Here is a 25,736-nt window from a genome sequence, read left to right on the forward strand (position 1 = left end):
AAAAGTCACTGCACAACAACCAAGCAACACCTGCAGTGTGTTCTTGTATTCATACCAGTTTATTCCTCTCCACTGGTGTTTGTTATGTCATTATGGACAGGAAAAGATCAAAGCATAGATAAAAAAGAATGAAATATATTGTCAAGTCATTGCAGAACCTCCAAGTACAACTAAAGGAATTGTTGTGTTTCTTCTTTGAAGTCTTCCAGGAATATTGCTTAGTTGGATTATGAAGGAAAGTACAGTTGTTTGCATAGCAGCAGATATGGTCAACATATGAAAAAATCCAGTAAGGCATCATTTTGCATCTACAACTATGATAAAGGCTTTGCACAATAATCACAGAGAATTCATAATTTGACATTGATATAGAGCAACTTTCGTTACTACCTAACAACATGAACTTTAAAAGCTGTTTCAAACAGCAATTTGTGCCTTCAAATTCTGGTTTCAGGGTAAAAACATTCCAGATGCATGCACAACGATTAAAACCATTTGCTTATAAAACCACTATATTCCTATACATGCCTGCTATTTAAACATCTTTGATGCTGTTAGACAGCAATTAGATAATCTTTGATGCCGCTTGACAGCAATTCGAATTTAGATATTCTACCTTTAGCCTACCAGTACCAGATTGGGACACTGATAAAAGGAAATTTACAATTCAAATTCATCTATCAACCAAAAGTTTTAGGAATACATTTTTAGGAATATCTTGAGTGAAATCTCAATACAAAATACATATCATGTACATGCAAAGTAAAAATGTATACTCTTAACACACTTCGTAGAAACATTAGCCAGACAATAGCATTTTGATGCTTAAAGGTACACTTGTCTTATATGATGCTATTCAAGTATGAACAAATCATAGCTACTCACTTTAAACATGGAAATATGAAATGCTATATAGCCAGTGGGACATCAGAGTATACCGGTAGCTACAGGGGGCAGCAACAGTGGCTAGGGATTGAACAAAGTGAAAAGCTGATAACTTCAAATCAAAGAAATCAAAGAGAGCAACAAAATGCAATATTATAAGCTTTGTATGGATGGGAAGTAAAGTAAAGGGGGAATCATATCAAAAACAATTATTTTGCAGCAAATTCCTTTTTCTTAAATCATTCTAAACTTGAGTTTCAACTTTCTTAGGCACTCTCTGTGGCCTTCTAGTGTACTTTTTGTCATGATCCTCCTTGGTTCATCTCTATGTGTTATCGTGTAATAAAATAGATAATACAATTTTCCATCATGCAGCATAATAAAAATTGTTGCCTCTTACATGTGATATAAAAGGTAGCTACCACCACCTGTCACTTTTCCATTGAAAGTGAAATGGTGAAAAGTATCTTAAGTACCTTAAATTTAACCCAACTCCCTTCTTTGTCTGCCAAGCAATGTTTTATACATAGAGTTCTTCAGTGATGCCAAAAGGTGCCTTGGACCACTTGGAGATGGCCCTGAGCTGTCCATCACCACAGTCAAACAGGAAACTCTTCACGTTCATCCCATAGCCAGTCTCCTCCTGAAATGGGACAAGTGACAAAATGACTCCTCTCCTTTCTCTTTGTCCAGCTCACACTTGTACATAGGTTAAATCTTTTGTTTTCACTTGTTTGTTTTCATGTATAGTTGTAGAAGACCTTACGAAAGTCATTGTACTTTTGTTATGTCAATAAAAGTTGTTGCTATCTGTAATTACTACTAGGCAATTCTAGTTAATGTAAGCAACTTTAAGGAAAAACTAGCGGATGTACCTGTATTGGACCTGTGCCTAGATAATTTTTGTGGTGCTGTATACATCTACTGGTACTGGTTATCAATTAACGGTACACATGCCTAATTGGTTTGAATGATTTGGGAAAAGTATATGGTGACACCCAAGCAGAGAGTGAAATGTTAATTCTTTCTTTCCTGTCTCCCATTGTAAAAAAAAAAGGTTTGTGCCAAAAGGCATCCAAAGCTGTAACAATGGTCTCACCTGTCCTTTCTTGTATTTGATGATTGGACCATACTGATTCCCACAGGTTGGGTTTCCACAGCGGAGAACACCTGGAAGGTGATATAAAAAATTTCATTTAGGAAAATTTCACCAACCAGCATACTTCAGCATTGTTACTACAGTAATTACAGTATTAATCATTCTTTCATCACTACATGAAGAAGAAACAATCTGGACATCATAGTTGATGTAATTAAACAGACATTAACAGCCAAAACAGTGACAAGAGTCTACCTTTACCAAAAATTGAAAACGCAAATTTGTATTGAAGCCTGCATGCATTCCATCATCCTTATAATACCCAGACTAAATCAAGTACAAAATACAGTCAAACCTGTTTCAGCAACCACCTGGCACAGGCAACCACCTTTAGTCATAAGCCACATTAAAACAGTCCCTTCCACTTTTACATGCATGTAGTTAAATCCACCCTGTCCTGAGCAACCACCTGTCCTCAGAAATCATTTTTTGAGCAGTTGATGAATCCAGGTTTGACTGTAATTGAATCTTAACTTTTCTGTTACTTACCAACATTGTCTGTGGTCCGATATACTTGTGGATTGTGGTTGCAGACTATTTCACATTTGTCAGGAAGAGATGGTTCTCGACAGATGTAGTTGGAACCTTTTTTTATGATGTGAGTGCCGTCACAGACAGTGTAGTTACACTTTCTGCAGTACACCTTGACATCTTTTGCTTCAATCAAGCTTTTTCTGGTGGACTTGTTCCTCTGCTTTGCTTTCCAGTTCTCCAATTGTTTAGCCTGTAGAAAATTTCAATTAAACTTTCTGATTACACAGTCATGTGCATTTACATCATATACAACATATTTTACTACATGTCCTTCTAAAGAAAATAAATCACTGTAGCATCAATGTCATTCACATTAGAACAATAAAAAATGATGATTTGATTACCTGGTCCTCTTTTACTCTGGTGTCAAAGTCCACCTCAGTTAGTTTGTCCATCTCCAGCAGTGCCTCCTTCATGAATTGCTCCTTTTCCTGGTTCTCCAGCTCTCTCCTCTCATTGTTGGAACCACTACACCGAGATCAACACAGCATTTGGTGATCAGAGGGATCAGTAAATGGATGGATGGATAGATGGTGGAGAAAGAGAGAAAGAGATACATGTACATGTAATAGCTTTGTTATTTTGTGCATTAATATTTCTAATGTGATTTTTGTTCCACTTACGCCGTGACCAGGAGATAGCACTCTGCATCCTTGGCACGAGCCCTCCCACGAGCCTGCACAGATCCGATCTCGTTGGAGACAAAGTCATAGCGGATGACAAAGTTGCACTTGGGCATGTCCAGGCCCTCTTGGGCCACGTCTGTGGCTACTAGCAGGTTGCAGCCATCAGGGGATGAAAGTCCTAAAAACAGATTGCAGTACCAAATGTGTTACAGTAACAATACATTGTCAAGTAAATGCATTACTTATAATAAATGTTATATATGGCAGTGAGAGGATAACATATTTTCTATCTTCTTGTATGCTGTACTTACGTATACTTGTTCCTACACAATATCTAATGAGTGTAGTGAAGCTATATAAGAGTCTATCTCTATCTATGGAAACCACTCGTATAATCTTTATTCGTATTCAGATACATACTTTAGTACAGATACATAGTACAAATACATAGTACAGATACAAATACAGATATTCAAAAAATTGAGTATGGTGACCGTGTCAATTCCAAACCTGAGTGAGGAGGGTTGACATGGTAGCCTTCGCGTGGATTTGTTTAAAGTGGATAACAGGTTGTGAATCTGAGACCCACACACTTTGGGCATCCGTCTTCTCCAGCGGCACCAATTCGAGGGAGACTTGCTGGTTCTGGTTGGGATGCTTGCAGCTGCCGGATGACTCTAACACTCGAGGTCCGCCTTGATAACGCCAGCCCACCTGGCGCTGCTCTCATCCGCCAGTTGAAGACAGCTGCCGTTGGAGACTTGTCCCTCTAATTGAGGGGGGAATGCGTATAAAGTGCCTTTCCCAAGGGCACAATGTCGGGGTGCAAGTTTGGACATGTCTCTGGGCACAACCCGCGATTTGCGCTCTACCACTTGCGCCACATGACGACACTATATACGAGTACAAGACAGACATCTAACAAATATATCTTACCTTTCCTAAAACTTTTCAAGACTGCCATCTGCTGGGCATCAGTGATGGCCTTGTCCTCCAGCTTTCCTTGTCCAACAAGGCGCTTGGCTCGCACCTTTCCACGCAGCACGTCTTGTTCCTCCACATAACGAATGATAGCCTCTGTCTCTATGCGCTGCTGTGTTAGTATAATACCTGTAGGGCCAAGAAGGTTGAAATGAGATTTTGCCTTTTGAACGATAGATTATCACATAAGATACTGTAATTATTTACTAACTGTAACTTAATTCTATCTTTAATGTTTAACAGTCACTGGTCAATCGCTGAAATTTAATCATCGCAAATATTTGATCACTAATATTTGAGACAGTAATGTTTGTTCTCACCGTTAAAATTGAGTGCCATGACCTACTCTATTTTCCCCCAACCGCTATATTTTCCTGCCGCTATATTAAAGTGATTTGCAGTATCAACAGGCACCAAGATTAGGTCATATACATTATAGCTGGGATAATGTAAATATATTTAAGTTTGCGTGGTTTTAATTTTGCGGTTGGGAGAAAATGGAGTGTTCGCGATGGTTTTTAAATTTGCCTTTGAGACAATAGTAGACAAGGTGGTAGGAGGGCTAAAAATTTTGTGGTGGATTTAATTTCGCGGCAAAGAGCTTACCACAACCACCACAAACATTTAGGCATTTCACAGTATTCAGAAAATGGAAAAACTCAGTGTTTTCTTCAGTGCAGTCTTGTTTCTAAATTACTACTATACATTCAGACTGAATGATTATACATTAATGTTACGTTAACAAAGTCATATCTTTTCTTTTGTCTCAAATCAATCCTTCAAAATCAAAGCAGTTCACAATATTCACAATGCCTACTAATTGAATATCCAGAAAAGTTCAGAGTCAAAAGTCAAATCAGACTTTTGTTTTGAAAATTTGAGATGTGCAATCTATCAACAATAGGACCAAACCAACCATAGGACTCTGTCTCATTGAACTTCTCGATGAGCAGGCTCCTCAGTTGCTGCAGCAAGGGGTTGGGAAAGTTGGTCTCCTCTTCATCTGCGTACACCTCAAGCTCATCTCTGATGTTGTTGTACTGCTGGTAGCAGAATTTGTCTATTGGCAATTTGAGAGGACCCTTCAGCTCTTCAATCTCCTCATCAAGGTAGGCAATAGCATCCACAGCCTGCAGTTTTATAAAATACCTCAGTGCCCTAGAGGAGAAAATAGAGGAAAATATACAAGATATGTCTTCAAGCAACCAATAAAATCAAATCAACTCGTATTACATTTGTAGCTTGCCTAGCTTGTTAAGGTTAGTTGTAATATAAACCATAACCCCAGAAAATTCTTGAGACGGGCTCTCTTCACACATTGAAAAATGATATAAGGAATATACCTCACCTGTTAAAGTGAAAGAGGTAGTCAGCCACAGTCTTTTCCTTTCTTGTGGATGTAGCCTCAGCCTCCTTCTTTCTCTCCACAATCCAGTTCTCACACTGCTGGGTCCCGCGGTCGTACGGACAGGCGTCAGAAAACACCTTATTCTCCAGCCGCTGCATCAGACTGTCCAGGGCGGTGCTGAATGGGTCATGTGGCTTGCGAGGCTGGCCTGGCAGAATGCGTATGCCGTCTGGTGTGAAGACGTGGCTTCGCAGCTCTGCCTTGTTTTCCTTCACGTGGTCCACACGGCTGGCGTCAAGACTAGCACACAGCTGGATCAGGTGCTGCAGAGCATTCCCCGAATCCCCTACGCCAAGGGAAGCAGTCAGGCCGATGACCTGGGGTAGCCTCTTCTGTTGGGGATTGGCCAACTTGAGCTCATCCTTCTTCATAAGATAGTAGCGCATGATCTGGTTGTAGGGATGGTCAAGCGTGGTGTGATGACATTCATCAAGGATAAGCTGATCAAGGTTGGTAAGATAGAGAGTTCCTTCCTTCAGGGAATTGACCACAATCTGTGCAGTCAACATCACTATATCTTTTATCTTCAGGGTTTCACTGAGCTCTTCGGTATCTCCGATTTCTTGAACTATGCCCGGAGGGAAGAGCATCTCAAACTGGTCCTTCTGCTGCGTGGTGAGATTTCTGATGGGCACAATAAACAAGGCCTTGAAGGGAAGACCTTTTCTCTGAGCCTCACTCCAGGCTCTCTCTGCTGCCAGTGCACTGACCAGGGTCTTGCCGCTGCCGGTGGCACAGATGATGATCACGTTCTTCCCCCTCAGCGCAGATCGGGCCAACTCTTTCTGGTATTCTCTCAGGGTTACTTTCTCAGAATACTGCCCTTCCGGCACATCCTCTTGTGCCACATCTAGCCTGATTGGACTTGCTCTCGTAAGTCTATCAGACTCGGGAGGAGATGTGGGCCTTATTTTAGGCCTGACTGCTGGGCCTGTCTCCAAGTCTTCAGGTTTGGTGGGGGAGTCAACTTCCAGGTCTTCTGACTTGCTGCTGCTGAGGACAGGAGATTGACCAATGTTGCTACTGATGCTGCCTGGGCTCTGGTAGGTGATGTGGTAGAGTGTCTTATACTCTAGAGGAGATGCAGCTTCCTTGACATCCTGTGTGCTGCTTGGAGAATCTTCAACTACATCTTCATCGAGGCCTTGGCTAGGGGAAGACTGGATGGGGGTGCTGCTGTTGTTGTTAGACTGTTGCTGTGATCTTGGCAACATTCCAGCCTGTAGTTGTGATGACATAGCTTGTTCCTGTTGCCACTGTCTGTCCACCTCCATCAGGTCGAGATCATTTTCTTCATTTTGCGCTGCCCCCTGGTGGATTCCAATGGGAGCTGCAGGCGCTTGTGCTGCTTGGATCTGTTGCTGCATCTCAATCAGACTGGTGGTCTTGTCTATGCTGCCTGCTGTGTCTGGAAAGTGGAGTGCTGGACCTACCTGCTCTTGGATCTCTGCTATACTTGTCATCTTTCCTTCATTCTGGATCTCCTCCTGTTCATGCTTCATCCTGTGTAAAGCATCTGTAGCATCGTGAGCATGCTGACCGAGCTCGGTTAATATGCGGGTTTTGTCAAGGCTTCCCACAGCGTCAGGGCTGTGGAACTGTTTGGGAGATGTAGCGATGTCAGGTGCACCTTGGTTCCTCAGTGTTTCAGCAGCACGCTCCCTCTGCTCTCTCATTTCCTGCATGGTTGTCTGCTTCCCTCCCACATGCGACTGCACTGCCCCATGGTATAAGAGATGTTTTGGTGAAGTTTGGTAAGATGTGGGAACGTTTGGGGGGACTTGTTTTGGGATGGTGGTGTCTGGTGGTGTAGGAGGGCTGGCAGTTCCATGATGTGGAACATTCGTTCCTGGAGGTGATAGACCAGTACTTTGTTGAGGACTTGAAGGAGCATCAGCATGCTGGGGTGATGATATTGGTGGCAGTGCTACAGGTGGGACATTCCCCAGGTTTTGGAAAGGTGCCAGGTTTTGACTAGGAGCATTTGGGACATTATCCCAGTTTGGAGCAAGGTTTGTTTGAGATTGCTGTCTTTGGTGAGGGGGTCTTGTTGAAGAATCTGGGAGTTGTTGAAACTGGTTTGCCGAGGAGGGCTGATGCGTTGATAGTTGCTGTTGTGTGTTTTGCCCTGTTACAATAGAGAACAAAATTACTCTCTCTGCGGGGCAAAAGTGTCATGTTTAATGGTTTTACTGAATGTACTAAGTACACATGCATGTCACCGTCAGAACACACACAGGCACACACAGTGACGTGCGTGCCCCCCAACACACATGCATACAAACACATGCACATGCACACACACACACATACATACCAACACACACACACTGACAGACTCTCACACACACACACACACACACACACACACACACACACACACACAAACTGACTCATGTATTTTGTTTGGATAGTATTGTGATATGTCCAATTTGGACATATCATAATACAATTTTGCATGCAGAAAACTGAGCACAGCAAAACAAACATGATGGTCTGATCCGACTGCATGGGGATTTCCTGTGAACAAGTCTGACTTGTACTTCCTGTATAATACTATTATAGTTTTGAGACCAGGTGACAGGATCGATGGGGAGGGGCGAGGACCATGACCGGTGACGTCAGCGTACATGTATGATGTTTTGCTGCTTTAGGGACTGTTCTGACATACTTCAGCTTTTAATACCATCGCATTCACATTAATCAGTGTAACATGGTACTTGCATGGACAGTAAGCTTACCGTTTAGCTGTGTTCTAAGCTGTGTCAAGAGGTCTTCGCGGCCTATGGTGTGTAGAAGGTCTACAACGAAGCTGAAGTCGTCTTCCGTGATCTTGCCTATTTTTGTGAGCTCTGTGAACAACTTTAGATGACTGTCGATCTGTTCCAGTGTTGACCGATTGATTATACCAGTACAAAGGAACTTCACCTCCTCTAACTCATCCTTTTTGTCCAGTTCTTTGGCGATTTTGTGCAGAATTCTGTACAGCAACAGCGGCCCGTTGCCACCGCTGACCGCCATCTTGCTGGTTTCGGGAGCCTACTTGAGGGGGATTCCCCGCACTGGGAAAGTCCAGGATGATGTAATTGACAGCGTGAAATTTCAATTGCCCAGTAGCTAATCCACGCATAACCGGACGGGATTAAAGCATTTATAAGGTCGCATAACCCACTTGTTAGTCTAGAATACCCGTTGAAAAAGTAATATTGATCGTTAATGGACGTTGAACCAACCTGGGTGCAAAAAGTGCATGGTCTTTGGACTACATTGTACAGTACAGTACAGCACATATGTCTTCATAAAGTCACCCATTGCATAAAAACGTGAACTTTAAAAGCATATTAACTAGTCTCATTTGTAGCTAATAATGAGACTTAATACCAGCCAAAAAACTCCCTTTTGGAAAACTAATCACTTAAGTTTCATCGACTAGTGAACGTTTTAATGTTATGTAGCTGCAGGTGTGTGTACCAAACCCCCTTACATGCTCCTTTGACCCGAATAAAGGTCTTACGAAAGTTCGCGGCCTCGAAGTACATGTATTTGGTTTCTGGACACCACGTATCAATATTTATCAAGTCTCGATTGTGGCTGAAATGTATCTAAACCTCTCTTATGTTGTAGGAAATAAACACGTATACAATTCAAACTTCTTGACGCGTATCGCACAGTGACATCGACCGTGGCACAAAATTGTGCACGTTTGTGAGGTTAATCTATCAACATGTGCGAGTAGATGAATCCAGGTATGATACGTTAAATACTTGATGCGTCGTTTTAAAGTTAAATGACTTATCCAACAGTACATGTGTGACGTCACCTTGGCCTCACCTTTAGGAATCGATCACTTGCACGCACATCCACGGCACGTTAGCCTCCCTGCAATGTTAGGTATTGTCGTACTGTGTCGCTTTTAGAATACCTGTGCTGTAGGCAGGTGTTCTCTTCGGTATCCTGAAACGTTACGTACTCGCACAATGTTATTTACCGGTGATGGTAATGGCAATGTTACCAACAAAGCTTAGTGATGGGACCTCATACATAATCTCTTTCATACATGTACAGACGCGAGGTTGCGGCATGGATACCAGTAGAGGCAGTACCGATCATGTAACGCTGGCTTAGTTTGCTCACCCTCTTACCGTTGCTTTTGAACCACATTAAAATCCAAAGCTTGCTACATTTTTATGTTAAAAGATAATTTTTTTATCCACTTGCCCTGGATTTATGTATCTTCATGGATGAAGAAAATAAGTAAGTACAATAAGTTCTTGGAACACATATTATTTGGAGACATAAGCAAAGAACATATCGTCGGAAAAGGAAAACATCATCAAGCAATGAAAAACGTAGTAGTACTTCTCATCAGATATTACTTGTACGTTCCTTAACTTTCCGATGCGTTGTTTTCCTTTTAACTTTGAATAATATAACCTATACTACAAGAGACAGACAGACGTGCCGTTTCATGACTAGTTTTCCTCAATGACGTTGGTTTATAAGCCTCGTGAACAGTCGTTTTTATTAGTTCCATGTATGTCAAGTGGCCACCGTAAGGTTTTTAACGTTATATGGTGTTTGTGTTCATTCGGGAAAGTCATTGCCACTGTGCACGTGGTGACTGTGGACGGAGTTTTAAGGCAGATAAATCTTTTTTTATTTCCATTAAAATAGTTTCAAAAAGACAACAGCGATATATGGCTAACTGCCACACCTTATCCTAGGTGGTTTCCTTGGTGCTCACGCCCAGATGTGAAATTTCATTGTCACGCCGTCACGCCCTAGTCTTACATGGACTAGGTCGTCGAGCGAAAACACTACTCGACTTTCTCTTTTCCTTGTGAGAGGGACTGGAGTTTCAACAAATACAGCCCTGTTATTGACCAGATGTATTTACTTTGACTCAAGTGTGCCAATGTTTTCGACTAAGTAAACCGCAGTTGACAAAGTCCCCGGACTTATCAATGTTGAAGTATGCACTCTGAAAGTAGTACGCTCCAAAACTCCGGGAGGCCTAAAACTTGACAAACAAGACAGGGAAAAACACCCGTATATCTGTCCTAGGTCGTTTCGGGTCGAAGTGTTTTGAGAACTGAAGAATCTGTTCTTGAAGTAGGCTGTGTTGTGTTTCTTGGCTCAGGTGTCAAAGGTGCTACCTGGAACAAAGGGACCGAGGGGGTGTGTGTGACCCTCATTTGCATAGCGTCCATAGCGACCCCGCCACGTTCCTAGCAACCACAGAGAACAATATGGCGGCCATAGTAGGTTAGTCACAGAACTTGAGAAAGATTTGCTTTGAGCAATGCAGCAGTAATATGCAGTCTTCCAGGGACAGAACGGCCCTACAGCCATGACGGAGGATGAGCAGTTTCACTTCACGTTTTCTCCTAAGATTAATGAGTCGAGCAAGGTTCTCGCGGAGCAGAAGAGAGCGCGGGAGAGACTCGCAGTTAGTCGCATGGAGACAGTGATGGCCGGGGAAAGGCAGAAACAACAACAACAACAGCAGCAACAGGAAGAACAGCAATCCCAGCAAAAAGAAGATAAAGATGACAGCGGGATTCCCCAAGCCTCAGGTAGCACGTCTCTGCCTCAAGGCGCGACTCAGTCTAAGCCACCAGGGCCAGTCAAGACTTTTCAGAGGTACAGTTTCGAGAGTGAACTGACCTTCGCGCCGAGGCTGAACGCCACGAGCATGAGATTAGCGCGCGAACGGGAGAGACAGGGCAACGTGGCTTCTTCTACAGCCAAACAGGCGTCCGAGGAGGAGTACATGTTCACCTTCCAGCCCAGGGTCAGCTCCAGCAGTCGGAGAATCGCACAGAATCTCGGTACCACCTTTATGGCGCGGCAGCAGATGCATTTAGAGAGACAACGAAAATTGGTAAGTCTTAAAGTAATTTCTAGTCTAAGTAACAACAACAAATCTAAATACACCCATTCAATGTCGTTTACGCAAAGGTTGAGTAAGGAATCTCTCTTTGATCGGATTTGCGATGGCTGGTTACAGAAATAATGGGGCATGTAATTATTATCATTACATTACGGCGTGATTTTGTCTCCCTTTGCTGAAAGGTGTCATCTGTTAATTTTGCAAACTCAAAAAAGGGAAAGTGGTGCGTACTCCATCTGACACTACCTCTGTAGAGTAGAAACACACTTATGGAAAGGCGTTTTCCTATCCCTTTTGTTTCTTCAGTACCTGGTCTTTCCAGTCTTCTTGTTTGCTTGAGGCCATTAGTCAAAGGCTTGATGTATTCACTGGGTTTTAGAATCTAGGTCACCCCTTATAAGCATATTGAATTTTAGCTCCAGCTCTTAGGGTGCTGTCACCTCAGCTCGGCTTGACGTCTCAATCAAATTACTTCATTTGAATAGAATTACTTCACCTTGAACTGTGGCTAATGAGAAAAGGGGTTTTAGTGTTGGAGTGATGTAATGCCAAATTGGTCACTCACTTCTTTGAGTGTACAGGTAGGAATCTAACAGAAAATTTCTAGACTTTATATAGACAAGAGAAAATGTTACATTAGCATACTTAGATCACTATTTCAGTTTTGGAACCTCATTGAAAATTACCCTAACTGTATCAGGATGTCATGAATATGCAAACACATAATGCTTAATATCATCTTTACTCTCTTCTGATGATATTTAAACATTACAACAAATCTGAATTTTTTTCCTAATGCAAGCCATGACATTCTAAGATCCATTTTTGGCTAACGTTGGATCCTCCCGATGATAATTGATGATGATAAGGCCAGAATTCATATTCATTGAGACTGTGCAAGGGAAACCATTTTCTTGTCATTTTGCACTGCACATGGCACAGTGACAGGTAAGGCTATTCATATCCAGATAGAGAGGAAAATTAGGTTGGCTCTCAAAGGTAATGTAGGCTTTATGTGGGTGACCATATTCAAGGTAAATATCTGCATGCCTTGAAGGTCTGAAAACAGGATAGCTGAATAATTTTAACCCTTTGAAAATGATGGCCTGAAACGTTGGACTTCGTGTAACACTACTAACAGCCATTTTTTCGAATAGGCGTGGCAAAGTGCTTGAATGTTAGGAATATGTGTGATGATGATCTCCACATTTCATGTGATGAATTGATAGGATTTTCTCATAGTATTTTTTTGAATCAGAAAATAATGGACATAAAAATGTTAAGACATTATAGGGCTGTTTGTAATTTTAGAATTTCACCTTTTGTGATGATACCACCGTTGCTTACATCTGCATCTAATATGTCGAACAAACGACTTGTTTTATTTATTCCATCTCTTGTTTATTTGACAGGACTGCTGCGCATAAAACATGAATATTTCCACCCTGTAATATTGATAACAGAATGATGTGTTTGTTATTCATTCAGGTTAGGGAGCAGTTTTTACCCCTGTGGATTTGATAAATCTGAGATCTAATGTTATTAGTCTTACAACATCCATCTCAGTCGAGTGGCCGTGTTCTGACTAATTGGATTTGACGCGTTTCTGTTGTCGCTTCCTCACAGCTGGAGCAGGGGCAGCTCCCGTCGTTCAAAGAACCAATGCAGTCCCGACCCAAGAGATTACGCCATCACAAGGTACGCTATGCATTTATGCATGATTAGTCGTTGCAGCACTCTTGTTGTTACCGCAATCATGTAGTTGGGGGTTAGATCACGCTCAGGGAAAAGCTTAAACATGTCCCCTGAATAATTCAGGGAAACACTGATTTCAAACAATATCAATCATAGTCTTAACCTTCTCCCTGCTGCCTTACCTGGTAACCAATTCAAATTTGTTGCCAAATGGCTACCTTAACAAGCTAAAGGTTAGCAAGGATATTACACACCAGGTACAGGCCATCTTAAAAAATTGATCTTCTTCTTTATTCATGACTTAAAGTAACATGATTTCTGCACCATCATACACAATTGAAATACTACTACCACTAGTACCCAGTTCTATTGCTGCACGCTACTGGCAACTTCAGTTTAGAGTGTTTAAAAAAACACTAAGTTGTGATAGCATTTTGTGGATCAGTATGCTCACAAAAGGCATTGCATACACTGGAATTAGAGGGCTGACTCCGAGGTCATTTTGACAGGCCACCGTATTTGGAGTGATTTATTATCTGTGACGTTTCCACTCCCATAACAACCAAAGTTTGCCCAAGCAGCACATGTTAATTTGTCTCAATTATCTTGGACAATAAGGGCATTGAAATGTCAAGGGGAATGTACCATATTAGATATCCAGGTAGAAAACACCTGGGCATACTGGAAAAAGGTAAAGGCTAAGTCTGTTAAAGCTCTTTTTTGTGTAATAATGGTGAGTTAAAGACTGCAAACTGTATTGTACCTTTGAAAAGCTTTCAAATTCCATATGTGCAGAGCTTCTTGTGGCCATACACAAACATTTTTTCTTCAGTTAAAGGTTCTTTTACAAAGGATAAGTCAATGAACGGGTATTGATGTTATTCTTCACAGTTACTCGGGGAGGCTAAAGCCAACCTTCCGTCCCTTCCTGGCAACACCAGTGGAGAGGATGGGGGGCAACAGGACTCCTCTTCTGATGGGGGTGAGTTCTAGATGAGGAGAACCATTATTCTGTTAATCTTGTAAGGGTGGCGCATGCCTAGAACTGATATGATGGGTTAGATTGCTGCTATTAGTATTAGTGTTGCATATAGTTTTTGCCCAGCATTAGAAAAATATATATCAAGAATTGGAAAATTGCTATTCTATTGAAAAGCATTGTTTACTGGTCTGATTACCAGCAACTTTGGATATTCATCAACCAATATTTTGGGTGGATTTTTTTCTTCTTTTCGAATGGGTTGACTTTTATTTTTTAATTTTTTTTAAATTTAAAAGTCTCTTAGCCATATTGATATTTGCCTGTGCTTTTCCTCTCAGTCTTAATGCCACTACAGATGTAGTGGAAATGGACCCGTCTGAATTGACAAAATACAAAATTGTAATGCCCAGACATCTGCGTAGGTCAGAACCTGTGCCTGTGCTGTTTTCAAAACACTGGTCATGCATGCCTGGCTCAGGACGCAGGCTGAGTCATTAGGGGATCAGATGTACCAGTCTGACATTACCGATCTATTACAGCTTAAAAACAACCTGTCATTACTGTAACATACACAATGTATGGGGGCAGACCATTCTTGTTACAGGGGGTTTCGTAAAAAAAAGTTGGAAAAATATTTGAATGATGGGAAGTAGTTACTGAAAAATCTAGAACGTAAAAGAAATTTAGATAAAGAGGAAGATGTTGAAAAAAACTTTCTGTCATTCTTCCTCATTATTCTCCTATAAATCTTACAACCATATTTGCCTTTTGTTTGATCAACTTGAAATGACCCTTCCCTTTGACCCAGGTTCAGACAGTGGTCTGACCCCGCGTAAGCGACCAATGAGAGGAGGAGAGGTCAGCAAGTCACACCCAGTCCCTTCACTCAGCAACAAACTTGGCGCCTCTTCTAACGGTGAGATCTACCACAGAATATCATAATTTATAAGACACTAGATTGCATGGATAAACTAATGGTACGTAACTCTCTTATCTTTTTATTTGCTGTTGATGTGGATAGCTACAAGTATGATTTTTCAATTCAGTCTCAACAGAAAAGTGACAGCTGTATGATGGGTACAGGAGTAGCTTGACCTAGGTGTTCTGTCATTTGAAATCTTTGAATGTTGAAATACAGTCAATTTTACTTTGCTTAGCGTATTGTACGGTTCATCGTTTTAACACTTAAGTTTGATATTTAACATCCGATGCTAAACACATTGATTTAGATGTTATCAGTAACCTTATTGACAACAACAGTCGGTACAAAATCCCAGAAGAGGGCAAGAAATTATCAGATTTGGGCTGTTTTGATTTTAAACTACTGCTTATGCTGGAGTACTAGAGAATACTCAACACTCAAAGTCACATGTACATTGTACAATATATGTACGTACCATTATACTTATACTTTATAGTAACAACTTGTGACTGTGTCTATGTTTATGATTTTGATCTAGGACCACATGGTTCCAGAAGGAAAACGTTGCCTCCCAAATATCTACCTGGCCTTCCAGGTTATTGTTTTGAATAATTTTTCATTGGTGACGGCATTGTTGTTGACCTTTGTCAGGTGTTCCTTGGCACTGGGTGTTCAGTATAAGGTGATGGTTGTGGTGTTCTGTTGGGTTCATGTGATGTTTGAAGGGGGGAGGTTTCGGGTAATTGCTGAAAAAAGCTGAAAATGGAAAATCTAACCGTCCTTGAGTGTCATCTTTATGATACCATACAGTTCTGATTGGCCTAACACTGAAAAAAGGTGGCACCAAATAAGACAGACTATTGACATGATTGCAAATTTAAAAAAAAAAATCATTTTAAGTCCTACCCATTCTAGAACACCTTCTTCACAGTGTTTCAGTGAAAAATAGGGATGAGGTTCTATTTGAATTTATGATGTTATCCAGCTTTTTCACTGGTTGTTGGTAATCTTAAATGTGCGTTTAGATGGTATTGGATGAACATGGTCTTTGGCACTGGTATATGACCGTCATAGGGACATCATGTTCAACTCTGTGGCATGCAACATAAACAGATTGAAGCAGACATTGTTCTCTGCACAAAACCTCTGATGATTATTTGTTGTGCAAACAACAATGAAATGAAGAAACAAAACATGTTCTAGAATATCATTGCTTGATTGTTTGTTTCTTTATGACACTCACTGGTGACCAATTTTCCAGATATCAACAATCCACCAGCCACAGCCCCTCCCTCGCACCAACGTTCACAAACACTACCTCCGACCACCGCGACATCAACCTCTCCCCGGCGAAGGGTCAACACAGCAAAAGTCTACGCCAACGTGACACGGGTCAAAAATGCCAAGCTTGCAGCTGAAAGGGCTATGAGGGTAAAGTGTTCAATTTTACGAGACTGAGACTTATGGCTACAGCGATGTTGGTAGATGATACAGCATAAACTGTTACAGTTAGTTGACACTGGCTATAATGAAATTTGAGAATCATCTGTATCTGTATCTGCATCTATATCGCCGGTACAGCCGCCATTAGGCGTAACACACCATCTTTCTCGGGTCTTGAAATATATCCAGGATCATAGCTAATGTTTATAGATTTCAATAGCCAAGAAATTACTATAACAGTAACTGGTATATCAAGCATAAGATTTACCCTCACTGTGTACACATAACCCAGGATGTTCAAATTCACTGGCAACAAATTGCAATCATTTGTATTTTCAAAACATGCATTATTGGCATTCAGAATATTGTCGTTTTTTTCCACAGATGAAAAGAGTCTTTTCCATTCATGGTCCATACCCATTTGTGAGGAAGGCTCTACGGGAAAGAGGCTGGGTGGAACGCTTTATCAAACCTGAAGTGAAGGAAAGGAAACGTTCCAGTAAAGAGGAGGATAGTGATGATGACGATGATGGTGGTAAGATGCTTTCAGTAACTTGTCACTTTGCTTATCAAAGCATGGGCATTAAAGCTCCATACTCCTGTTCTCTTTCTAATTTACTGATAGTATTGTAAATTGGGGAAAGACTTTCACCTGATCAAAGATGTTAGCCCTTCCAAGATTGGTTACAGTTATTCTTTAGTGTTGAACGGAAAAACAACCGGAAATTCAGCACTGTGGACAGAGAGAGTTAGATTGATCGCTGTCCACAGTGCTGAATTTTTTACAATGACTAGTGCTCATACAAAATGTATAGTGACTTGCACAATGGCTACTGTTTGTAGTTCCCTGAAGTGAAAGTTACTGAAGAGATGACTGCCTTCTTACCACAGACAATGGAAACAGCAGCGACAGTGACGACGATGGTGTGTGTGATGCGGTGTGCCAGGATAGCACGACGGATGCAGACGGTGGCGATGGCGACACTGACAACGTGTATGGCATCATGGTGGGTAATCAAGAGATGCTCGTGGTACGTGTGATGTCTTTTTTTTTTTGCTTTGTTATTTTCAAAAGTTGCATGAAGGGGTGGCACGTGTGTTGTAAGTATGGTAACAGCACCAAGGATAGTGCTGGCCCTGAAGATGGCACCTCTATGAAAAACTCCCTCTTGCATGCAAAATGTAAGAGCACAAGAGTTTTTCATAGGGAGACATGTTTTTAGGGCTAGAGTAATGCATGCTTCACTATCTGTTGCACTATACTAACTTAGATGTATGCTATCTTAAACACATTAAACGCTTTCGTGGTTACTGTTTTGTTGCTTTTGCTTATTGTAAGGCATGTTTGTGTTATTACTACTACTGTTTATTTTGCATGTTCTAACAATAGATTTTCTTGCAGTATAAGTCGCATTTATGTTGCCATGTCATTCTTGTGTTTTTCTCACATTCACCGCTTTCATATATGCCAACATCTTTTGAAGATTTCCTTTTTTATTTTCATACATCAATGTCTAACACACTGCCTGACTTGCTATGTCTTGGCTATGCTTTTCTGCAACGTGCAGGAACTTTCCAAAATTCTTCAAGTCTTCACTTATGCAAATTTGAGGCTCTTGAGCAAAATGGGAGAGTTTGGGGGGGGGGGGTGCAAATTAAAATGACAACTAATGGTTCATCTGAGATGCCTTCCCAGATGACATTTCACTCTTGGCAGTTTGCAGAAAATCCTCATTTGGCAAAATCTTCCCACTTGAAAAGTCTCCTCTCCCATCTGAAAGAAAAGTAAAGACACAGAATGCTTCCAGGACTAGTGTGATGTTGTACCTTCTCTTAAGTGACCCTGGTTGTTTTGTTTTCCAGTCCCGGATGTTGCGGAATGCCAACCCCTCCTTCATCTGGACCTGCCGAGCCAACACCTTTGACAGCAGGATGCTGAGGAAGGATCAGATCTACAATCATTTTACTAAAGCCAACTTCACCACTAAGGTATTATCTGCATTCTTATCTTACATAGTTTGACATATAATGAATGGGGCACAGAAAAGGAATAGAAGCAGTGGTCTGACCCTCTGTCACTCTTGAAAAAGACTAATGAAGTCAAAACTCTTTTACAGAGTCTCAGTACGTATTGTCATTTCATGCCACTCCAACGCCATGAATGATTGAGATATAATGAATTTTGACTTGAGGTACTCTGGGAGAACACAAGGGCTCATAGTAGATGCATGAGTTTTGCTTCAAATCGGTTGCAGTTGTTTGCCGTCAGGACAAAAATAGCAGTTTTATTAGGATTCAAAACCTGATATGATATGTTTTATTTTCAGGTGGGGCTATGCATGAATCTACGGCAGCTACCCTGGTACGAAGACACAGATGCCAACTGGTTTTACCCTCGTTGCTACCGTCTAAGTGTCGATGAAGAAAAATTTGATTTTATTGGTAAGTATGTCCATGTAAGAGTTTCTCACTTTAAGTTTGGAAAATGATTCAAAATTCAACCAACAGAAAGGTGAGAAATACTAATGTTTCTGTCCTTCCCAGATGACTACAGACTGACGGCAGCAGCCAGCGTGCTGAAGGTGACACTCCAACACCTCAGACCTGAGTCCGACACTCCCAGCCAGACAGATGAGGAGGAGGAGGAGGAGCAAGAGGGGGAGGATGAGGAAAATGTACCGTCAGATGTGGACACACCGCGCAGTATAAACAGCCAGAAGACCAACACAACTAGTACCTACAGTCCCAGAGGTTTGTTTGCATTACACCCAATGTATGGATTTCTTTGGACTAGACTCTATATGCTTATGGATTTATTTTGTACAAACTGTAATCTACATCTTTGTTATATTTTGTCTTACCTTTACTTCTTCTCACGTGACCTAAAGAAAGAGGCCAGCAACCTTATTTGAATTTTTTCATGAATGAATAAAGGCTCAAACAAAAACAATTCCATATTTAAGATATGTGACCTACTTCAACCTTCCACAGCAGTGTTCTAGAAGGCATTCTATTGTTATAGAAAGTGTACCTTGTTCCGAAAGGTCATTGAAAATGGTCTATGTTAAGGATGATGACATAACAGTTCCATTGTAAATCATGTGACTGTGAAGAAATATTTGTGATGTCAATAAATGACAGTCTGGTGGTACTAGTATTTGATTTGTGTGTCTTTCCACAGTAACAGGTAGAAAACAGAAGAAAGGGGGAGTCGTGCCAACTCAAGTGGTACAGACATCCCTGACCATCCTGGACAGTTTCTTGAGCTGTCTGGAGCATGATGACATTGAGGATGGCAAGGAGGTGGGTTTTGTCTTCTCTTTCATGTAATTGATAATTTTATGATTTTTTGAAATTAATTTTGTGGAACTTTCTCATAGTAATTATTAGATCGCCTACAACTATGAAAACTGTGATGGTACAATTACAGAGATGTCTCCGATTCTCGTATTTATAGTTGTTTGCTTTGCTTGAGTCAAGAAGAGAGAGAGTATAACATACTTGATCATATTTCTTTTCCACATACAGCACTTTCCCCCTAACCTGCCAGAAGATGCATGGAATACTTTTATCCAGCAGTACTATACTTTGGTCCAGTAAGTTGATCTTTTATGTACATGTACTAGTATTCTATGAATCCATTCCCAAAAGTTTTATGCTAATGAAATGTTCATTTGTATTAAATTGTACAGGTCTCTACACCTATTATTGGTAAAAAGTCTATCGCCTTATCTTGCAATTGTGATGAGGAGACATGCTCAACACAATTTTCTGACTTCCTTTCTGCAGCGATTGTGGCACCCTGAGTACAGACAGTGATGTCGACGTTGATCGGTGCATCGACACACTGGAGCAGTTTAAGGAAGCATGGCCACAGTGTCAGATTGACGGCACCACCAACATGTGGATTGTCAAACCTGGGGCTAAGTCCAGAGGCCGAGGTGGGTTGGTTTTAATGCAACAGTTCGGGGACCATCTCTTATAGTCAAACATACACGCGTCACCACATCTACATATGGACCACCAGGCTATCATTGCCACTTTTTGGTGGTTCTTTAGATTTATTTTCTCCATGACACTTTCTCTCTTTGGCAACATGATTGATACTGATAGATCTGATTTTTCCCCCCCCCAGAAATTAAAGTGATGAACAAACTTGAGGACATCTGTAAGCTAGTGGAAAGCACAGTAGTGAAGAAGGAGGGGAAGTGGGTTGTGCAAAAATACATTGAGGTACGTTAAAACTTTTCCTTACTAGACACACATATTCAATTTAGTGCTTTTGTGGTAAGTTGAGTAAGTTTGGACTTCCACATTGTCATCACTGTTTCTTGCCCCAGTTTGATAAAATCCTTGATTTTTGCATTTTGCTTGGTTTGCATTTCCATAAACTTATATTTCTAATGTTAAACTTTATCATTACTTAATGTCTTTCTTGCAGGATCCGCTACTGATTCACAACACCAAGTTTGACATCCGGCAGTGGTTTCTGGTGACCGACTGGAACCCACTGACCATCTGGTTCTACAAGGACTCCTACCTGAGATTCTGTTCACAGGAATTCTCCTTGGATAACTTCCATGAGTAAGTGCTCCCATATATATGGACCATTTTTGAAAAATGGCTGCTTTTTTTAGGAAAAGATCTTGATGTTGTCACCTTAAAGATTATGTCAGGATAGCTGCATTAAATTGTTCTTGTTCTTTTTTTTTCTTCAGAGCCATTCATTTGTCGAACAACTCAGTGCAAAAGAACTACAACAGCCCTCGGGCAGGGAACATCCCAGCCAACCTCATGTGGCACAGCAAGACCTTCAAGGATTACCTCAGGTGAGACATTTCTTAGATTGGGAACAATTAAGTCACACAAGACCTAAGGATAGGACTTTGTCATTATGTTTCATAGGAAATAATCTTCACTTACATGTAAGCTACAGTAAAATATATATTACGGGTGCAATGAAAAATGTTACTAAACTTTTCATTCAATTTTTTTCTGCAAAAGTAGCATCAATGCTGAGTCTTCTCTTTTGTGTGTGTTACCAGATCTGATGGCAATGGCCATATGTGGGAGTCTCTAGTGTATTCAGGCATGAAGCAGTCTGTCATCTATGCAATGGAGGCTTCTCAAGACATGATCGAGGGCAGAAAGGTAGGCTTAAAACTATATTTCTGTGAACTTACAGCTTACACTGTATCACACATTGTAGGTAGATATCTAAAGACAGGTTTCCTTTAAGATTAGATACTGTCATAGGTGATCCTGTGTTCTGTGTAGCCTGTGAATGATTATGGGTATCATGTATGTTGCAGAAATGACTCAGGTCTGCACACACATGTATCTGCTTTAAATTTACAATCTCACCAATCTCACCAATCCATTAACTGTTTTATCTAAAACAGGGTTCTTTTGAGCTGTATGGAGCAGACTTCATGTTAGACACGGACCTGAACCCATGGCTGATTGAGATCAACTCCAGCCCGTGTATGTCCCCCTCCACCAACATTACAGCAGAGATGTGTGCCTCTGTCCTGGAAGACACAATGAAAGGTCAGCAACTCCAGCTAACAATTCTTTGTGCTTATCTTCACATGACTCTCTTTTTTGTACATCTTTCTCACACAATCTTGTTTTCTTTTTTAAGTATTGGAAAAACATTTTTTAGCTTTTGCAAGTTTCAACACGTAACCTCAACTCAGTTGTCTCCAAATTACACAAATTCCTAGTTCATGACAGTTAGCAAAAGTTCTTACAAATGGTTTCTTTCCCTCTACAGTTGTTCTGGACAGAAGATCAGACAAAAATTGTGACACAGGGAGATTTGAATTAGCATTCAAACAGGTAAGTGTTGTCATCATTGTACTGTTTTTATACCAAATTTGTTACATAGCATAATTTAAGTAATTTGTCTCTGAAAAAGTCATCAAATGCCTAGTCTGACATTGTAGACTCTGTTGACATATCTGACCAAACAATAAGCTGTAATGGAGCAAAGTGAAACCTTTAGACATTCAATGTGAAATTTGCTTTAAATTTTTCCGCCTATTTTCATAGCACACTTGTAACATGAAAGTTTAAATGTTCAATACATCTCCCTTTCAAGAAATACATATCTCCAAAGTAATATGAAGGTTAACCTATTCTATGTTTCAACAGAGCACAATCCACATTCCACCTTACATCGGCATCAGTCTGTCTGTGGAGGGGCAGGCCATCCACAGACCTGTGGAGAGACGACAATCACAGGCCAACAATGGGACAAGTGGCAATGACTCAGGAAATGCACCTCGTGACTCCAACAACCCTCCAGCAAACAAAACAAACTCTGTTGTAAACTCTTTACAAAATGGTTCGAGTAGACCTGGAAACGCTTTACAGCAATCAAATTCTCCTCCGAAAATCACATATTCAAACCAGGGACATAATAAGGACTCAAATGTAGTAGAGCCCGGGAAAAACGGCGGCCCTCCTCTACCTCACGGGTATCACAGAGCCAAGGCAAAAAGTGCGCTGATGCAGTCCAGTAGGAAAACAGCGGTGCCAGCCATCAGACTGTACAACAACAGGTCACCCAACAGACAGAGCATGCCGCTGAACCGTGTGGAGGGTTCAGACTTCACTAATGTGGAACAGGAGGAAACAGGTGTGCTGCATTCATTATCAAGTCAAGCACTCATGTTTCCCTTTTCAATGTACAGAACTTGGGTTGTTAGATAAGACGCCCCCTTAAAGTTGATCAATTAATGCATTTAATCTTCCTTCTTTGAAAGTTTGCATCATCATTCCCTTGCTGTCATTTATTCTTGTTATTCTTAAGTGTGTAACCCTTCTGACCTTTGCCTTTTGTCCTCAGCCACAGGTGAGGTCACCTCTGATGTCCCGCCCCAGGCCACCCCGGGGATGGGCCTCACGTGCGTCTCCTGCGGAGGCGTCAGCAGCAGAAAAACATCAGCCCTACCAAATAAGGAAAACCTCCTGTTCCCGGTCCCCAGGGATGTTCCCATCATGCCCCTCCCCCTGGCGATGCAGGGCATTGACCTCCAGCCCAAAATGGTCGCCAAAAACTCTGTCATCAGTATTAACGCCCTTCCCCTTCAGAGCGACTCTGTGAGGATCGGTTTCCACCGCGATGCCACGGGACACCACCTCCACCGCCGCCACCATCTGAACAACCCCCATCACCCGCACTTCCACGAGGGAAGGGGCATTAACGGGAAGAAGAAGCAAAACACCGTTCACCGGACGGTCCTGAACACCGGAATCGTACAGCCACATGTTCGCCCCATCGCCATTGTGTCACAGTCGTACAGATGATGGAAAAGTGCTGACTAATCAGGAGAAATTCTCAAGTGGGTGTTGCTGGGATGTACAAACCAACAACCTACGTGTGGGTACACTTGCAGCAAAACTTTTGTATCCTGCAATTTTTCTATGGTTCCATGTGTGCCACTTTATAAAATGTGAAATTTATAAACTTTCCATGACTTCTTGTATTGCCATTGGAAGGACATTGTCGTTGTTTGTGCACTGTCTTTGCAACTGTTTGTCTGAATGTTATGTCACTGAAAGTGTAAAATACTGATGTCCTCTGCAGTAAAAATCATGCTGTTAACTAGGAATTCTGAGATTCTAACTTTATGTTATTTGAGCTAGAATGGATATGCAGTGAAAGCTCTGCCTTTTTGCAGTATCCTAGCCTTGAGCTGTAAAATGATTATATTAAGGAGATTAAGAAAAAGAAGACTACTGGATAAGTAATAACTTTGTTACTAAGTAACTTTGTTACAAATCTCCTACAGACACCTAGGGTGTCTTTTCTTTAGAGATATATTTTATTTGTAGAGCTTACAGCTTTGCAGTCTTGAAAAAAAAAGAACTTTCAGAAATGTGACTGAACATCGCAGGTCAGGCCGTACTACTGAAATTACGATATTGATATTGAATTATGTGTGAAAGTGCAAAATAGAAAGCAGCAGGCTTTAAAAAAAACATGTGCTATTTTTCCATGACCCTGGCAGACTCTACAAGCTCTCCTTGTTGGCACTTATCTCTGCAATACTTTTATACTTGGAAACTTGCTTAAGTGCCTTTCTTGTTGCAACTTTATCCAGAATGTTTGCCTTATTTTGTTGTGTTTGACAATGAAAAATTAGTGACTCTGATTCAGGGTTCTCCCCAGAAATATAGAGCAGGATGGGGGGAGAGTGCCAGGCACAGGACACGTGTTGCGAGTGGGTAGGTCTGGAGGGGGGCGCACACCTCTCAAAAGGAGAGCGGCTGTTGCATTTTGCCTTTTTCAGACATAATGGAAGTCATTTCCTGCAACTTCAGCTTTACATCTGAAATTTCTAGTTTTGAGCAAAATTACAGGCTTTGCTGGGTAAAAATTACAAAAAAATACCCTAACTTTGAAAATCAACAGGATGGAGCTGGGATTAGAACAGGATGGAGGAGCGCCACTGTACCATTCTTTAAGGAGATCCCTGCTGATTTATGTGCTTTATCTTGAATGATATAGTTTACAGATGAAGAGCAAATAGGTTAAAGATATCTATATCGTAAGCCTCTATACTAGCATGTAACATTGCATCTAATAGTTTGTATGTATTGCTACCGTATTCCAACTTAAGTGCTTCTTTATCATATCAGCGGTTGACATGTAAAGGGTTGGTCTGTGCATGTTTATTTTTAGTCTAATGTTGGTGTAAAATTTCAATTTTGCAACTTGTTTTGCAATGGTTTTCCTTTTATCTGCAACTTGGTGATGTGTATATATACATATATGTAGTGTTCCAATTGCAAAAAGATGATGTATTGTGTATTCTTCAGTACACAGAATCAATATATGTACATGTATATAATACTTTACTCACACTCAATTACTGATTTTATTGAATTTCTCTACTGTAATTGTCCAAAAGTGGTATTTACAACAGTTTTTATAATAATAGATGAGGATGTGAATCAAAGGTGTGATGATTTCCCATGTGGAACACAGATTTTATATCATGGTGAGAAATTAAATATGCTGCATGACTATCATGAATGAATGGCTGTTACCAATACCATATATACTCTTGTGGAATATTCACTATTGTACTGAATAAACCTATTGTACTCTTACTATTGAGAAGTGTTGCAATGATCAAGGCTTACAAGAGTTTACAGACACATGTATGTGCCTCCATATTACCAGTTAACACAATAA

At 41.0% G+C, this 25,736-nt stretch overlaps 2 protein-coding genes across 5 annotated transcripts; one reads left to right on the forward strand and one right to left on the reverse strand.

The window, feature by feature from the left end:
* Window positions 1–52: 52 nt before the first annotated feature.
* On the reverse strand, window positions 53–8,645 carry LOC136435043 (ATP-dependent RNA helicase DHX58-like). Of its 2 annotated transcripts, XM_066428220.1 has the most exons (10): window positions 8,335–8,645; window positions 5,534–7,721; window positions 5,102–5,343; window positions 4,141–4,314; window positions 3,202–3,382; window positions 2,923–3,046; window positions 2,534–2,768; window positions 1,985–2,055; window positions 1,362–1,528; window positions 53–966 (listed from the first exon to the last, which is right to left on the reverse strand). In XM_066428220.1, the coding sequence occupies exons 1-9, from the start codon at window positions 8,612–8,614 to the stop codon at window positions 1,406–1,408; spliced, it is 3,618 nt and encodes a 1,205-aa protein (XP_066284317.1). In that variant the 5' UTR covers window positions 8,615–8,645; the 3' UTR covers window positions 53–966; window positions 1,362–1,405. The 2 variants fall into 2 exon arrangements, with proteins under 2 accessions (XP_066284317.1, XP_066284316.1); XM_066428219.1 differs by having other exon boundaries at window positions 53–1,528.
* A 2,166-nt stretch (window positions 8,646–10,811) lies between these two features.
* Window positions 10,812–24,688, forward strand: LOC136435048 (tubulin tyrosine ligase 3-like). 3 transcript variants are annotated; one of them, XM_066428227.1, is made up of 22 exons: window positions 10,812–11,477; window positions 13,113–13,184; window positions 14,073–14,163; window positions 14,972–15,079; window positions 15,624–15,680; window positions 16,347–16,516; window positions 16,913–17,063; window positions 17,420–17,559; window positions 18,392–18,517; window positions 18,856–18,970; window positions 19,073–19,279; window positions 19,710–19,831; window positions 20,057–20,124; window positions 20,318–20,469; window positions 20,664–20,761; window positions 20,970–21,112; window positions 21,247–21,357; window positions 21,574–21,679; window positions 21,931–22,078; window positions 22,305–22,369; window positions 22,685–23,171; window positions 23,382–24,688. In XM_066428227.1, exons 1-22 carry the CDS (start codon window positions 10,944–10,946, stop codon window positions 23,840–23,842), a joined length of 3,732 nt encoding a protein of 1,243 aa, XP_066284324.1. In that variant the 5' UTR covers window positions 10,812–10,943; the 3' UTR covers window positions 23,843–24,688. The 3 variants fall into 3 exon arrangements, with proteins under 3 accessions (XP_066284324.1, XP_066284325.1, XP_066284326.1); XM_066428228.1 differs by having other exon boundaries at window positions 17,420–17,535; XM_066428229.1 differs by lacking the exon at window positions 15,624–15,680.
* Window positions 24,689–25,736: the final 1,048 nt, after the last annotated feature.

This window comes from Branchiostoma lanceolatum, chromosome 5 (genome assembly GCF_035083965.1).
Source record: "Branchiostoma lanceolatum isolate klBraLanc5 chromosome 5, klBraLanc5.hap2, whole genome shotgun sequence".
In the NCBI taxonomy this organism is placed as follows: Eukaryota; Metazoa; Chordata; class Leptocardii; order Amphioxiformes; family Branchiostomatidae; genus Branchiostoma; species Branchiostoma lanceolatum.

Coding starts and splice junctions, on each gene's coding strand:
- LOC136435048 (XM_066428227.1), top strand. CDS start 10,944: ATGACGGAGGATGAGCAGTTTCACTTCACGTTTTCTCCTAAGATTAAT. Junction 19,280..19,709: donor TAGTACCTACAGTCCCAGAG/GTTTGTTTGCAT, acceptor GTCTTTCCACAG/TAACAGGTAGAAAACAGAAG. Junction 20,470..20,663: donor GGCTAAGTCCAGAGGCCGAG/GTGGGTTGGTTT, acceptor TCCCCCCCCCAG/AAATTAAAGTGATGAACAAA.
- LOC136435043 (XM_066428220.1), bottom strand. CDS start 8,614: ATGGCGGTCAGCGGTGGCAACGGGCCGCTGTTGCTGTACAGAATTCTG. Junction 7,722..8,334: donor GCTTAGAACACAGCTAAACG/GTAAGCTTACTG, acceptor CTATTGTAACAG/GGCAAAACACACAACAGCAA. Junction 3,383..4,140: donor CTTGAAAAGTTTTAGGAAAG/GTAAGATATATT, acceptor ATCTGTTTTTAG/GACTTTCATCCCCTGATGGC.